This window comes from Temnothorax curvispinosus, unplaced genomic scaffold, assembly GCF_003070985.1.
Source record: "Temnothorax curvispinosus isolate PA1 unplaced genomic scaffold, ASM307098v1 QBEX01007089.1, whole genome shotgun sequence".
Taxonomy (NCBI): Eukaryota; Metazoa; Arthropoda; class Insecta; order Hymenoptera; family Formicidae; genus Temnothorax; species Temnothorax curvispinosus.
Window position 1 is genome coordinate 1 of NW_020216869.1, and position 14,961 is coordinate 14,961.

At 39.8% G+C, this 14,961-nt stretch overlaps 3 protein-coding genes across 3 annotated transcripts; 1 reads left to right on the forward strand and 2 right to left on the reverse strand.

Annotated features, from left to right (window-relative positions):
- Positions 1-6: 6 nt before the first annotated feature.
- On the forward strand, positions 7-2,596 carry LOC112456674 (programmed cell death protein 2-like). Its single transcript, XM_025019363.1, has 4 exons — positions 7-545; positions 882-1,315; positions 1,397-1,849; positions 1,942-2,596. The coding sequence occupies exons 1-4, from the start codon at positions 435-437 to the stop codon at positions 2,204-2,206; spliced, it is 1,263 nt and encodes a 420-aa protein (XP_024875131.1). The 5' UTR covers positions 7-434; the 3' UTR covers positions 2,207-2,596.
- On the reverse strand, positions 2,467-5,023 carry LOC112456673 (acyl-CoA dehydrogenase family member 9, mitochondrial-like). The gene has a single exon (XM_025019362.1). The coding sequence runs from the start codon at positions 4,807-4,809 to the stop codon at positions 2,920-2,922; it is 1,890 nt and encodes a 629-aa protein (XP_024875130.1). The 5' UTR covers positions 4,810-5,023; the 3' UTR covers positions 2,467-2,919.
- Positions 5,024-7,660: 2,637 nt separating this feature from the next.
- Positions 7,661-14,337, reverse strand: LOC112456676 (glutamate receptor ionotropic, delta-2-like). Its single transcript, XM_025019364.1, has 10 exons — positions 14,233-14,337; positions 13,930-14,131; positions 13,426-13,610; positions 11,929-12,116; positions 11,018-11,413; positions 10,545-10,715; positions 9,525-9,751; positions 9,132-9,334; positions 8,626-8,891; positions 7,661-8,400 (listed from the first exon to the last, which is right to left on the reverse strand). Exons 2-10 carry the CDS (start codon positions 14,120-14,122, stop codon positions 7,791-7,793), a joined length of 2,439 nt encoding a protein of 812 aa, XP_024875132.1. The 5' UTR covers positions 14,123-14,131; positions 14,233-14,337; the 3' UTR covers positions 7,661-7,790.
- Positions 14,338-14,961: the final 624 nt, after the last annotated feature.

A 14,961-nucleotide genomic window follows, 5' to 3' on the forward strand; every position in this document is an offset into this window, starting at 1 on the left:
TTTGAGTTGCGCTTTCTACACTGCGTCTCTCTTTTCTCTTTCTATCTCCGTTAGCCGGATATATATCTGTTTCACTTTAGCTGGAGGAGGTGTGCAAAGCTGTGGGACGAGCGGTTTTTTTTATCATGAGCGACACGTGCATGTGTATTCCGTTCGCGCGGTATACGCTGCTCTAAGGCAGAGTGAGGGAACGGTGGCTTCTTTCATCCCGGCGCGGTCTCGCAGGAAAACGAGAATACTCTGGTGATGTCCGACCGCTGCTGGCAGCCCCAAAAAAATCGATAAAGGAAGACGCGCCAACCGACAAAGGCGCAAGCGTCGAGCGTTACTGATGCGTGTCAGCTGTCCCGATCGTAAGCGAAACGGGAAGTACAGGTGTTTCTCGCTCCGCATCCGTGGTCTTCCAATGTAGAGCTACGATCGAATGACTTTAAATGGCTTGCGACAATCGTACGAAAGTATACCTCGGATACGAGGACGAGTACGTCGCCGACAAGCACCGGTCCTTGCTCAACTTTACGACGAACAAGATCGGCGGGCATCCGGTGAGTACGTAGGGAACGAAAGACTCATCTTCGCGGGAATCACCATTTCCCCCCCGTTGCGGTTCCTAATTTTTTATTAGGTCGACCTGCAATCAGTCGTCAAGCATTCAACAGAGTGTTACAAACGATTTAACGAAGCAAGATATTTATACAAATAATACATGAAATATTCTGTTATGGAAAAATATTATTTAATATGCACGTCTCAAATTAATTATAGATGAAACAATTTCATTAACATTTTAATCGACTATTTAACTATTAACGTGGTTACTTTGCTCGACGTATGTATAATCATGCGTGTAATAATTAATGTGTGATGTGATCATTTCCTAGAACTGTAATGGGAAGAGTACATTGTCATCGCCACAATGCAGACTCTGTGGCTTATACCAGCTCTTGGCACTCCAATTGTATGCTCCGTTAGATAACTCAAAGTACCATCGGACATTATACATATTTGCATGTATTAATTCAAATTGCTGGAATCAAAACGAGAGCTGGACATGCTTGAGAATACAGCATCTAGAGGACGAAGCTAAGACGAGTGTGCTGGATTCTGGGAGCGTTAATGTGCCATCTACGACAGCTTGGTTGTCGGACGCAGACGATTGGGGGGACAATGTAAATGATAATGCATCGGAACAAAATGGGAATAACATGTTAGAAAATGATCCGTTACAATTCCACTTTTCTCTGCACAAAGAAATAGACCAGGATATACGAGAAGAATTGTCTGTGCTGCGCGTGGATGATCCAAATGCAAATAGGTTTGTTGTATATTAAGATTAATTTTTTATTTGTAAAGTATAGCAACTATATGTATCTTTTTTCTTTTTTTAATGTTTCAGTCCAGCCAGTGTGGACTCCCCGGTCAGCGGCGGCGCCGTAGGTCGTTTAGATTCTCCTCAAGCCTCAGCGGAGATCGACGGAGACGAAAGCGAAGTCGTGTGCATTGATACTCCAACGCGGCCGCAATGTGATTTAGTTAGTTTACTGCACGAGGTAACTCCGTTGCCGCTGCAAATCACGAACGCGGAAACCAAGTGTTCGTTCGTCGAAATATTTCTCTCGGTCGACGAGGAGGATCGCGGCACAGACGTGTCCCAACACGTTCGAGACTTGTTGGTCGAATATCAGCACAGCAATCCAGACGCATCGACCAAGTTCACGCCAGAGTCCGGCAATCCCAAAACCATCGAAACAGACGTGGAAAAGTACGAGAAAAGCATTCCTAAACACGGCGACGAAATGTTCCACAACTTTCTTTGCAGAATACAAAGGAATCCTGGACAACTGTTACGGTAAAATCTTTAGCGATGTTTATAATATATATCTTTTTGGTTTGTTATATTTTGTAAATATATATGTGTATACACACGACTTTATTTTTCAGCTATTCAAGGGATAATTCTGCGCCATTACTGTTATATCCGCTAAGCGGGTGTATCGGTAAATGTCGGCATTGCGGTGACGAGATGATTTTCGAGCTGCAAATTTTACCGACGATCATACCGAAATTAATATTGAATCCAAGAAGCGAACGAAATTTCCAGATCGAGTTCGGCACTGTTTTGATATACACTTGTGTTAGAAGTTGTTGGTCCGCGACCGATTCACATCGGGAGGAACACGTCGTTGTTCAAGCCGAGAGACTATAGTTGTAAAATAACTAATAAGGAATGTTACGAGTGAAGAGGTTCTTCCAGTGATCCTATATAGAATTTCATATTTACGCGTCTAGGACGACTAGTCATGTTACGTCTGTAGAAAAATACCGTCCACCTCTTCATGTACACATCAAAAAAGTTCTATGTAGCGAACGATGGTTGGATAATAGTAAAGGCGTTACAGGCATGTATCTCGAGCTACATTAAGCAACGTGTGATTCGCAGTTGAAAAAAAAAGATTTTTAGAAACATCTGATAGAAGAGAATCTAAGTAAGAGCATTTATTTTACTTCTCATCTCGATCTTAGTATACTAAGTACAGTGTACGATACGACTGTACAATTGCTACTGACGTATAAATACAGAAACCTCGATGGAAAACAAAGTGTATTCCTTGTTTTCGAAGTGAGTTCAGACATATTATACATTTTTACAGTGTACTTACAATGACTACCTTAGTTATAACATAAAAAGAAAAAAAAAACAGTAATTTGGTTGAAAATAATTTACAGACAAATCAATATCTAAGTATCTTATAAAGTCAAAATATGCGGCATGCGAGTATCGCAATGATAACCGAGATCGCTTATGCGATTTAAATTACATTGATCACATTACGCAAACGTGGTTTCGATAACTTTTTCTTTGTCTTTTTTTTTATTTACCTATGCACTTGTGTGAAGTAAACCGAATCTGCCGAACGTTTAGTATGTTCTGTTTAACGGATGCTCGGCGAAATAATCTTTCTTGTCGTACATAAGTTCGGCAACAGTTTTGTTGAATTTATCGCCATTGTTCCATTCTCCCGCTACGATCTCGTCGGCGAGAACCTGCACTTTATCTATGGAGAGAATCGCGAAACTGTTGGCCATGTGCCGATCGTGCTCGTGATTTCTCAAGCCGATGCAGTACGCCCTGGAAGCGCGCGAAAGGACAGCGGTCAGCGCGAACGTTCTCGTCGCTAGTTCGCCAATTCGACGCAGCTCCATTTGTCGTTCAGCTACATCAGTGCCGTGGCGTTCCAGCAACAGCACCGAGACGGTCTGCAACCTGGTGATACACTTTTCCAATTCTGTGCTACCCGACGCCAAGGATGGATGCAAGTGGTCGGCGGTTTTTAGCAGAATCCGATGATCCTTACCCAGCATCCACTTCAGTATATAATTGGGAAAGTTAAAGGGATTTCGTAGCTTGAATATGTGATGGCGTAGATTTTTGCCCACGTGCTGTAGACCAACTAAAGCTATATATGTGTTCGAATCGATATTATAACCGTCGAAAAGGGTGTACGATAACGCATCTTCGAAGACCCGTAGGTAAGGATTCTCCCTCAGGTAAGTCTGCGCGCCAATGATCTGCAACCCCTCGTAAATACGCGCGACGCACTCGCTGGCGCAGTACGTCTCCACCATGGCTTTCTCCAGCGTGCAATCCTGATTCTCAAATGTATCCATTATACCGGTCGTATAGTACAACATACTCTCCATGCCGTACAGGGTGCTCGCCATTTTACCTATCACCTCTTGAGTGCTCTCGAACTCGTGCAAATTCCTATCCAGATGTTTCCTCTGAATCACATGCCTTGTCAGTATTTTCGTAAAACCTTTCAGCGTGCCGACAGCTTGCGCAGCGAGGTTCCTATTTCCAGGAGCAAGTATGTCTATCAATATGTTTGTTCCCGATTTTATACCACCTAGAAGATTTTCCTTTGGAACTTTGGTATCCTTAAAAACGACCGTACAGACAGGACTGTCGCGGAGTCCAACCAGATTCTTGACATCCTCGCTCACGACGCCGCCGAATTCTCGTTCCACCAGAAATACGGATAGAGCAGTCTGGGTGGTAATAATCGCATGGGAATGGCCGCAGTGAGAGAAGACGAGGAACAGATTGGCGTCGTGGCCGTTGACTACAAATGTCTTTTCACCGTTCAATATCCAGTGTGTGCCGCAATCCGACTGTGCAGCCGTGGTGCTGATGTTACGCGTATTTATTCCGTTCTCAGGTTCGGTGAAGCACACCGTGGGCACGAACTCGCCGGTCGCTATCTTCGGCAGATACTTCTCCTTCACCTCAGCCGAGCCAAGCGTGGAGATGATGTAAACGGGCAGGATGTGATTCTTGACCATGTAGCAACCGAGCCAAGGCAGGCAGCTGAGCACCTCCACCAGCCTGGCCGACTCCGAGTGGTTCAGGTTCAGGCCGAGATACTGCTCGTCCACGCACGCCCGAAAGACGCCCAGCTCCCTGAGATGGGCCAGAACGTCGTCCTTCCGGATGTTCTCCAGATCGTCCAGGCACTCCGACATGTACTTCTCGATGGGCTGGAGCCACTCGAAGAAACGCTGATGCCTGTCCTTGGTCTGCGGCTCGGGGTAGTACATGAACACGTGATCGAACGCGGCGAGGAACAGATTCTTGGCGAACGGCTGCCGTTGCGGCTCCCGCTTGACGGGGGCCGGCAGCCGCGTTTCTAAGTTAATCGTGTCCAGGGCGTGTTGGCTGACGCGCTGGCTTTGCGTGTGCCGGACGGGCGTGCAGATGCACGAGGCATGCCACAGTTGCCTGCGGCAAAGAAACCGACGTGCCAGCATCGTTGTCGCGTTCGGATAACCTAACACCTAACCTCTTACAATTCTCTCGAAACGCGGCTCTCGAGGATGCGTACAACAACAGAAGCATGGGAGCCATGGGAGATGGGAGGGAGTGGGGTCGTTCGGTTCGATGAGTTCCGTGAACGACGTTGAGTGACTTGAGTGCACTGCTCCACAGCTGGTGCACTTTAAAACATATGATAATATATATTCCGTTTAAATGTTTTTACGAAATGACAGAAGAAGGAGATTCTGTTCAGTCTCTGCAGTCGATAATCTAACAATCTGCTGTCAGATTTGGCGCATTCAGCAGACCAAGCCGCTGAGTAGCAGTCGAACGTGCGTGGCTCTAACTTTTAGAACCAACCAATCAACGCAGAGTGTTGATAAGACGAACTCAACAGTTGTGTCTGCTGAACGCGACCATATCGGCAAACTCTGCCGCCAAAATACGGGTTTATAATTATGTGGCTTATTTATGTGATACGATTGGATTTGTTGTAATATTTGAATAAATCTGCCGTATATCAATCTATTGTTATACTGCAGGCAGTTTGCTTACTGAATATTTTTAAATTTTGTTTGCAAAACAACTCCAAAATAACGATGTTATTTCTACATTTTTTATAAGCAGAAATTTTTATACAACGTGTATATTTTTCTCTTATCAAAAAATTAAATGTTTCCGTGCTTCATCTGTCCTCAAAACTTTCTTGACATATGCCAATTACTTGAAGCAATTTAGATTCCGTTTTCTTGCTTCGTTGTCTCGTAATAGTGCGTTTAGTTGTTCGCGTTTCGAGTCATAGCCATGCTCATCCCCTCGGAGACAGCATGACGGAGTCAGGACAATGTTCTCGAAAGGTGACACTGATCCTGCTGTCACTGGCATTCGCTTCGAATGGCTGTAGCTTCGGCAAGCGTGGCAGAACGCGCGCTCATCGAAGCGACGACGGATGTGTCTGTGCCACCACCGTTAGCAGTGTTGGCACCATTCGCTACAATCCTCTGAAGGACTCGAACATCACTGTCGATCCCCATTGCGACTGCAGATCGTCCGGTTTCGGGGTAGTGCGGATGATCCCGTACAGCACCTGTATCGCAGATGCATGCGGCACGATGCACGTGGACCTGTCCTCCGCGTGCGTCAGATGCGGCATGTGCGTCGCCGTCGCCGAGGAGGTTCGCAAAACTCAAATATCCTCGTATTTCATACATCTCAGAATTTCAAATATCTCGTATTTTTGATCGCTAATAAAAATAAATACATAAATTATATATAAATTTACTATTTATATATGTTATATATAATATTATACGTAATGCTCGTTCTAGACTGGAGGATGAGCCGACTTTCGGCTCATCCTCCAGTCTAGAACGGGCATTACATTATGTATAATATCATTTATGTACCGGTTGTTGCACCGACATAAAGGTCAGCATGACGGGTTGCCCATTCGTGTAGGCGCGCATATACTACGTTTAGCATTATTTCTGTAGTAACTTACAATAATTTACTCCGCGTAAACGAATGATGTATCGTAAGTTACTATACGGAAGTAACGCTCGCGTAAACGTATACGTAGTAATAGTCATTCATAGCTGCGTAGGCTTCGGCACATTATAATCACACATATAATGCGTGAAAGTCTATGCAGCTGTGAATAACCATGCGCGCCTGCACGAACGGGCAACCCGTCATACTGACAGCTGTATGTCGCTGCAACACCCTACATATAACGAGATATAAAATATAATATTATATATATATTAATTATATAAAATAATATTATATAAGTTTATACACATAACATACAAAACAAAGATAAAATATATTAATATAATATACGTATAACCTTTTAATCCATTTTTCTGTTAAAATATATTTGTCCCACGCAATTTCTTCTCAGATTAATCAAACTCTGCTGGAGGTTCACGATTTGATGGCGCCTGACGACTGGCTAAACGAAACGGAGACCGTACTTCTTCTAAGAACCATCTGCGATCATTCTTTTCGACAGTAAACGTTCCCTTTCTTTGCCACGTAATTTCGCACAGTGTGCTTTCTCACACTGATCAATCGTGATTCTTATAGCTACGGTTTGCGAGAAATCGATGGCAAAAGATTTATCTCCGACCCGTTACCGGGTGACAAGCTCGTCTCTTCGTCGGCCGATAGATTGTGGGAAAAAAAGTTAGGTCGTTATAAAGAAAAATTTGCGTTATACTTATAATTAGTAGCAAAAAATAATGAAAGAGTTAAATTTTTATATAAGATAAAAGGTTGGAAATGGAAATCAAGTAGTTTCGTTCATAGTAAATTATCATTACTTGTCAATCTCGATTTACGGTAATTACGAGAACGTTGTAGCTTGAGGAAAATGTGTCACGACTATCTCGATGAGATACAAGAGCTGCAATTATACAGAAATTGGAAGGAGTGGTGCGAAGATGACGAGCGTCTTCCTAATCTGGAAGATATTCTTTGCAGGTAACAGTGTGCTCTCAATTCAAAATTTATTTTTTTCATCTTTTATCTATTTCTCTAACTTATGTGACATATAATTGTATAATCTGAGAAAGAGAATCTTTGTATTTACGCAGAAACGAGATCAGCAGTCTACGAGACTGTAGAGGTATAGATAACGTTTATAGGCGACAAGTATCTACGAAGATTTTCGGTGCTCGTGTAAAGCTTCTAGCCGAATATGTATAATAATTTTAGGTGACCATTTATATTACATATATTTTTAATTATATATATAGATAATTATATAAAAAATATTACCTATTAAGCAAAATACGCACATTTAATATGCTACTTAATAATGATTATTTTATGGCTACGACTTGAATAAAAGCAAACATTTGTCATACTAATTTCAAAATCTGTAAGAGCTGTTATCTAAAGTATTTTTACGACTAAATTAGCGAGACTAGTATCACGTTAAAAAAAAAATCTGGGACGGTAAAATGGTATCTTAATCGCAAAACGGAAAGACGTTTTCTGCGTTTGTGGTCGGCGGAATTTTCTCGGTTCTCATCTTCCTCTTGGGCAAGCCCGAGAAGGAAGACCAGGACGCTCTCTTGGGACCCGCCGATCTCCGTCGCACTTGCAAACGCGGCTCGTGGGGCGCGGGACCTTTCGGTTTCTCCGGAGAAACGTCGCGTTCTTGAAAACCGACGAGCGATTGCACTTGACGGGCGTGATTCTGCAGCATGGCCAAATAAGCGGGATCGCGTAATTTTCCGGCCGGAGCAACGACGTGAAGGTGAGTAGGGCGACGGGCATTGAGACGATCGCGACCACCGTCGTGATGATGATGATGGAAGTGAAGATGCGGTATTAGATTGTGCTTGCGTATGCGGCGCACGACAGTTTCCCGCATCTGCCTCCGCTTGTTCCATATCCTTTCGAAGATGCCGATGGAAATTGCGATAATCATACCCGCCACCAGGAGAAAGAACGCGGAGTAGACGTCGGCGAGCCTCGCGCTGTTGAAAGCCGCCGAGGACGCGCACCGCGGCATCGTCGGCAGCATCCGTTCCTGTATCTTGTCCAGGACGCCGCGTTCGCATATCCGCAATATGCTGCAAGACAGAGTTAAGTACAAATTACAAACGAGAAAACTAACGTGTTAAAAAGTTGCTTTCCTTAAGGATATCTATTATTTCGATGGGCCTCTAACTGACTATATTAACTTTGAAAAAATTAGGAAGCGATATCTCTTTTTATTTTCGACAATTTTAATTGTCTATACTAGATATCGGATGCGCGACAGACGTGTGTCACATAAATTCAGCAATTTCGCATACTTGAGATTGATGATCTTTCTGTACGGGCAACTCTTGGCCATGGGAAGAGCGACGACTGTAAGCGTTTGCGGAAGCAGCAACTCTTTCAAGACGCATCGTTCCTGTATAAAGGTTGTTTTGAGGGCTCGCCGTGCGAGAGTCGCGCTAACGAAGAACCCGTATCGTCCCTTGACAGCTTTCATGAGGCCGGTTCTCGTCTCCAGGCGGGATTCGCGATTGTTGAACGCCTTTATGTACAACTGACGGAGATTGCTGTCGTTCGCATTCTGAAAAATGACACGCGCGGATGATAGCGGATGATTACGGCGTCTAAAATAATTACTGGCCACTCCGAACAGTGCAATGTAAAAGAAACGCTCGAAAAAAGGAGCTTTTCAAGCGTGTTTTGTAAATGTCTTCACGGCTTCGATGTTGCGTAAGTTTACTTAATGGTATAAAATATTAATACGGCAAAACGATATAATAAAAAAAAATGGCAATATATAATAGTGATATATTGATAGTACTCTTATGTATGTATCATCGGCTGCACTGTATCCTAGCTTAAAGTTATTAAAGAGAAGATCGGTGATCGATTTGATTCCAGTAGCCTGCACCGATAATATGGACGTGATGAAGCCGGCGTAAGCGTTATACATCACGAGGGAGAATATTAAACTGAATAACAACAGAGTTTTTCCAGACGGGCTTCGAGGCGTCCAGGGTGATCCTAAAAATTCCACAATCGTTTGATTAGTGATGAACTTTTACGTGTGTAACATAATTATACATTATATATTATTACATATATTATCTAAATTAGCATTGTACTTTGGAGAAGTGGTAAAAATGCAGAATGATAAATCACATATTGTTATAATAGTTTAGCTGTTTTATGAATGGAAGAAAAAGATGAACACCTTGCATGCACATGATACTTAAGCACCAAAGTGCAGATTCCCCGATCCCGACGTGTTTCTCATCCTCATCATGCAACAGCGTTTTAGCCGCGTAAATAACTGTCGCCATCGCGATCAACATGATGAGATATGTCGCCGCGACGCAGCCGAGCAATCGATTGTCGAACGGTTGCAGAAATATATCTCTCATCGTGCCGGTCTCCAATGGATGGTAATAAATATTTCTCCTGCGTAAAATATTGTTTTATAACAATGCAATAAAAAAAATCACATAGTATAAATCTAGTTATATTTATGAAACTATAAATAATGGAATTTTATGGTCTTTGGTAAATATTTTAATTCGTTTAACTACGTTCCTCGTTTAACTACCTTTTACACTATTCAGACAAAAAACGTAGATATTGCATGCATGGTGTTTTAAAAACCCGATCCTGAATCTTCGAAATACTGCCTTTGTATCATTTCACAATTTTAAATCATGCTAAATGCATACGTAAATTCTCAGATAACATTTACATTCAGGATAAGCTTTGTCTGACCCTGCCTCATAATCTATACATTCTATACTAATTAATTCTATACCATTCTATGCCGATTTAACGATACGACTTGTATACGGAATGTACGATCGATAAATTAGTAAATTCCTCGTAATAAAACATAAAGCGGAATATATTTGCATAAGAAAATGGAAATGAATTTGAAATATATAAAGTATAATAATTAGATATCGGATTTTTTATATGCAGATTGGTGGAAAAGAGCAATTAATAACTAAAATTATATTATTTATAATATCCAACATATTCATACTACAACATATATGTTGGATATTATAAATAACATAATCTTAGTTATATTAATTGCTCTTTCCTACCAATCTGCATATAAAAAATCTGATGTCTAATAATAACAAATAAAATATATAATATAATATAATAAAGTTCACACTCATAAGTGCTCATCACTCTATTAATTGTGACTTCTTCGATTTTACTTTTGAAAACTTTTACTGACATGTAACGAATCAAAGGATGACTAAATGTCATCTCCGTCCAACGTTCCTCGTCGTTCGACGTTATATATCCTAAACCGATGTCGACGGTGCCGGCCACAACATCGCCGAGAAGATGGCTCCATACTTTATTAGTTAACGTGCCAAGCTTTTCGTGTGTTACGAGCTCGATGCTGCAAAAGTTCAAGATGGGTCATATTCATTTTTAGATTCTGTTCTGTAATACAATTTTTTTTTCACTAAAAATTATTTTATTTTATGTAAAAATATATTTTTTTAGAATTTTAATTATATTTAATTATTTTGAGGAGTTTAATTTCAAGGTAATTCTTTCAGAGGATTAAGAGATCTGCCTTAAATTTAAGATATATTGTTATTTGTCTTTAAAGTTTTTCTAAAGATTTGCAAACGGCGTGTCACTTCCGGAATGTTGTTAAAAGTAAACTATTCGCCTTAGAACCGGATGCCTTTTCACCTGGCGTTCACGCTATTCGTGACAATGGTAGCAAAGTCCAAAAGCGGTGCGATATCGTTGGGGGTAGCCTCCGATTCGGTAACGTCCGTCTGCCCGTCGCTGGTACCGTTCAACACTCCGAAGACAATGGGAAGGCCGTTGAAATCGCTTCTGAGCTTCACGTTTATCGGCAGCTTGAGGGTGTGAGACTCCGGATTCCAGAAACCGAGATATCGGACGATTAGACTCGTGTTGTCGGAGTGGCGTAATTTGTAGGTATGCATCAAGTAGAACGACACTGTGCGATTCTCCTCAGTGGCGTGGCTCAAATTGGTCGTGGCGTTCTCGACGTTGCGCCGCTCCGACGGTCCCGTGAACTCGAAGCGATCGCCGTATCGTCGAAGGGACCGACATATCCTTGGAAAAAAAAAGAGTTATTCGATATCCTGGTAATTTAGATCATTAAGTACTATCGTTATAGTAGCGTACATATATCATGCAATCTTGTAAAAATTAAAAAAAAAAAAAAAATACAAAAGATTTTTATATTTCCATTTCCTCATTTTATTTTCCATGCCTTTTTATTTTTATATCTCTATCTTACATCTCTATTGCTTCCTCATAGAGGAAGCTTTGTGATGTTTTTTCACTGTTAAGATTAAGAGGCTTTATTATTTCTACAAAGTTCACATAAGTAGGATTATGTATCTAACAATAAATAGAAACTTTACATATGTTAAGATAAGCGATTCTTTTAAGAGCGACACGTACAACATAAAGAACAAAACATAAAGAACATCAAAACATCTTATATTTTATTAGACTTTTGAATAAACCTTACTTCTGACTTTTACAGCATACATAAGGATAACTATTATAATAATAGCGTACTTTTCATTACATACGCGAAGATGTGCAAACTTGTAACTTACTTGTCTCGATATTTCTGAGCATATATCCAAGCAACAGTGTCATTCGGTAGTGGCGAGGTAGCCACAACTACATCACTATCGATACCAATATTTAGATCTCGAAGAACGGTGTCGATCGTAGAATCGTTTCTTCTTGTGGTCACCATAAGCCAGGAGATGTAATAGTTGAACAGGAATTTCTGGGAAGCCTATCGAAACATTCTCTGATCACGCGAGTGTGCTAGAAGAAATCACTTCGTGTGGCGGAAAAAAATCACGTGGCGTTATTTTTCATAAAATTTTCAGTTGGTCTTTTTGTAGAAAAATCGTGTATCACAATTGTGTATCTAATTTTCAAGTTCAGTTCGCGATGATTCTTCGCACAGATCAGACGTGTTAATACCGATCCCATAGAATTATTGCTTGTCATGGTTTCTGTCATCTCTGAACACTTATGTAAATCTCGGTTTATAATTTTATTAATAAATATATTAAATCATCTTATTTAAATACATTTATCCAGTTATTGCCACTAAGATAGTCCAGAAATGTATGGTACCTTCCAAAATTGTGGACTTGCATGAGTCTAAACGGGACGACGATACTCAATAAAACGGAAATTTAATTGGAGCATGACTGACTTGAGACGAAAGCGTTCTGTAATGTTAAGTTTTTGACTTTGTGATTGCGGTACGTCTCCATGTTTAATTGATTGCGTTTTGATCCCTATATATGTTAGTAATTTATTATTCACTTAATTGACAATTCTGATGAAGTCCGAGTACGGTAATTTAATAAATCTGGATATAATTTGAAAAATTTTTTGTAACACCAATTACTGATGAAATAAAACCGTGATTATTACATCCGTACATGATTATCAATTTGCGAAGCAATTACTAATGATAAAAAAATTTTTATGTAAGAACCGATAAACTTTTTGTAGAATGATAAAGCAAAAATACGACCTATGACTGTCGAATTATTTTCTTTGTCTATACATCGCCGCTGAAGTCCATTATGAACATCGGGCAAATGGAAATTATTCCCGCGAGACATTCCTTTGCTAACGTAACACGCGATATGTTCTTTTACGAATTTACGATATTTAGAAGATTAAAAATATGTAATATTATAAGAACATTGAAATACTTGTAATTATTGTCCCTAACAAACTTAGAATTTTTTATTATTATAATTAATGATAATTATGAAAATTCGTCAGGTTAATTCCCAAATGCGTAATAATCGTAATCGTGGCATTTGCAAAATATAAATTTTAAATTAGAATGAAGCAAGTCCAATTCAAAATGATTTAAAAACATAATGCAGTCACAAGCTTACGTAACAAAATACATCAATCTCTCTGTAACTTTGTATAACTAATTTGTACAATTTATATAATTTATGTTTAAAATTAAAAATCACTGAGTACCAAAGTATATTATACTATATTTAATTAAATTTAAATTTGCGATTCTACAATTTCTTTTTCACACATAGACATTAAGATCATACCATTTGGATAATATTATCAGATGAAGTCAGATTAAGTCCGTCCAAAAGCACGATCGAGCCGACGCGATGCGTTCGAATTGTAAGAGCGTCCGGTATATTCGGATTCGTCGCCGATTGTAGAGACACGCTGATGCCTCTTTCACTGAAGCACTCGATCAACGGGCGAGCGTAATTAAGAGGACAATCTACATTTATTTGGAACTAGTTAATATACCCTTACTGTCTTGATATTTAAAATTAGCGATCGCGATTCGGATGTACGCTGTTCTTCTTTCACATAATTGCGAATTCTTTTAAAATTCTTTTAAAAAATATAATAGGGACATTATTAAAAAATTTATTTTGTTTTACGTTAGCGAAACTACCAAATTAATTTGCAAAATAAAAAGTATCTACTACATTTGCTTCGCGCTCGTTGTTAGAAATAAGAATAAATTTGGTAGTAAATTTAGAGGCAAATGTTTTTATTCCTTTCATTGGTTCTAATAAACTGAGAACACTCACTAAACGGGCTGACATTATCGAAAAGCACCACTTGGTCCCAAGCTCGCCATTCTGCGTATTCCAATAGCAATTGTAACGTCAAGGGCGACGTGAAAATGCAAGGTTTGGCGACAACATGAATCGCCATTAACATCACCAGTATCAACTTTACTTCTCCGGCATCAACTTTGATTCTGCGCATAATCGGCAACATTACATAAATCTAAAAAATTGATATATTATTTTACGAAATTGTGAAATTAGAAGTTTATTCTTTGTCAAAACATTGAATAGGCTTTGATAGGTGAAAAAGTGATTATTCACGATTCACTATTGTTGAACCTCAATACAATATACCGAGAGATGATTTTGACTGAGTTGTATTGCTGGCTAATTTACTACTGACAGCGATTTCAAGCGCTATGTATAGCTATCGTGAAATGCCGGCCCTTGTCGAGGCTCGTCAAATCCTTAATTCATTATCCGAATGCCATGTCGGCGTACAAACGTCGACAACACGATGAATCTTTGACGGCGAGACGCAAGAAAGCTTGACGTTAATAGCTATAACGATGAAAAAAAAAGAATCTTTAGTTTCGTGCTTTTTGCCGATTTATATTTCAAACAGTTATCTTGCTGCTCGTGTCACGGTTTTTTGTCGATTTTTCTCTTTCAAATGTACTTGTACTGTATGTAAAATACTGTGCGTATTTATAATGTGTATTTTCGTAATTTTTTCACATGTATGTTTTTAAACTCTTCTGCACGATCTGAAGAATCACAAAACGCACGATTATATTAGTCCTTTCTACATCGTATGTCATAAAAGATATGTAAGCACACACAGTAAGTAATGTAACAATATGAATTAACGCATAGAAAGATATGATACATACAGCTTTCCCGTAGGTACTCTCTTTCCCTTTTTTCGTACTAATTTAATTTACGCATTTATTTTTTAATTTGAACACGAGTTATTTCTTTATTTATCGGAAATTCTAGTCTGTTCACAAGTATGTGTAATAGGACATGAATTATTACATAGCATTAAAA

Excerpts from the sequence above, each read along its gene's own strand:
- LOC112456674 (XM_025019363.1), top strand. The coding sequence starts at position 435 with ATGGCTTGCGACAATCGTACGAAAGTATACCTCGGATACGAGGACGAG. Across the intron at positions 546-881 it reads ACAAGATCGGCGGGCATCCG|AACTGTAATGGGAAGAGTAC; the intron begins GTGAGTACGTAG and ends ATCATTTCCTAG. Across the intron at positions 1,850-1,941 it reads AATCCTGGACAACTGTTACG|CTATTCAAGGGATAATTCTG; the intron begins GTAAAATCTTTA and ends TTTATTTTTCAG.
- LOC112456673 (XM_025019362.1), bottom strand. The coding sequence starts at position 4,809 with ATGCTGGCACGTCGGTTTCTTTGCCGCAGGCAACTGTGGCATGCCTCG.
- LOC112456676 (XM_025019364.1), bottom strand. The coding sequence starts at position 14,122 with ATGTTGCCGATTATGCGCAGAATCAAAGTTGATGCCGGAGAAGTAAAG. Across the intron at positions 13,611-13,929 it reads CGATAATGTCAGCCCGTTTA|ATTGTCCTCTTAATTACGCT; the intron begins GTGAGTGTTCTC and ends AAATAAATGTAG. Across the intron at positions 9,752-10,544 it reads CATCCTTTGATTCGTTACAT|GAGAAATATTTATTACCATC; the intron begins GTCAGTAAAAGT and ends TATTTTACGCAG.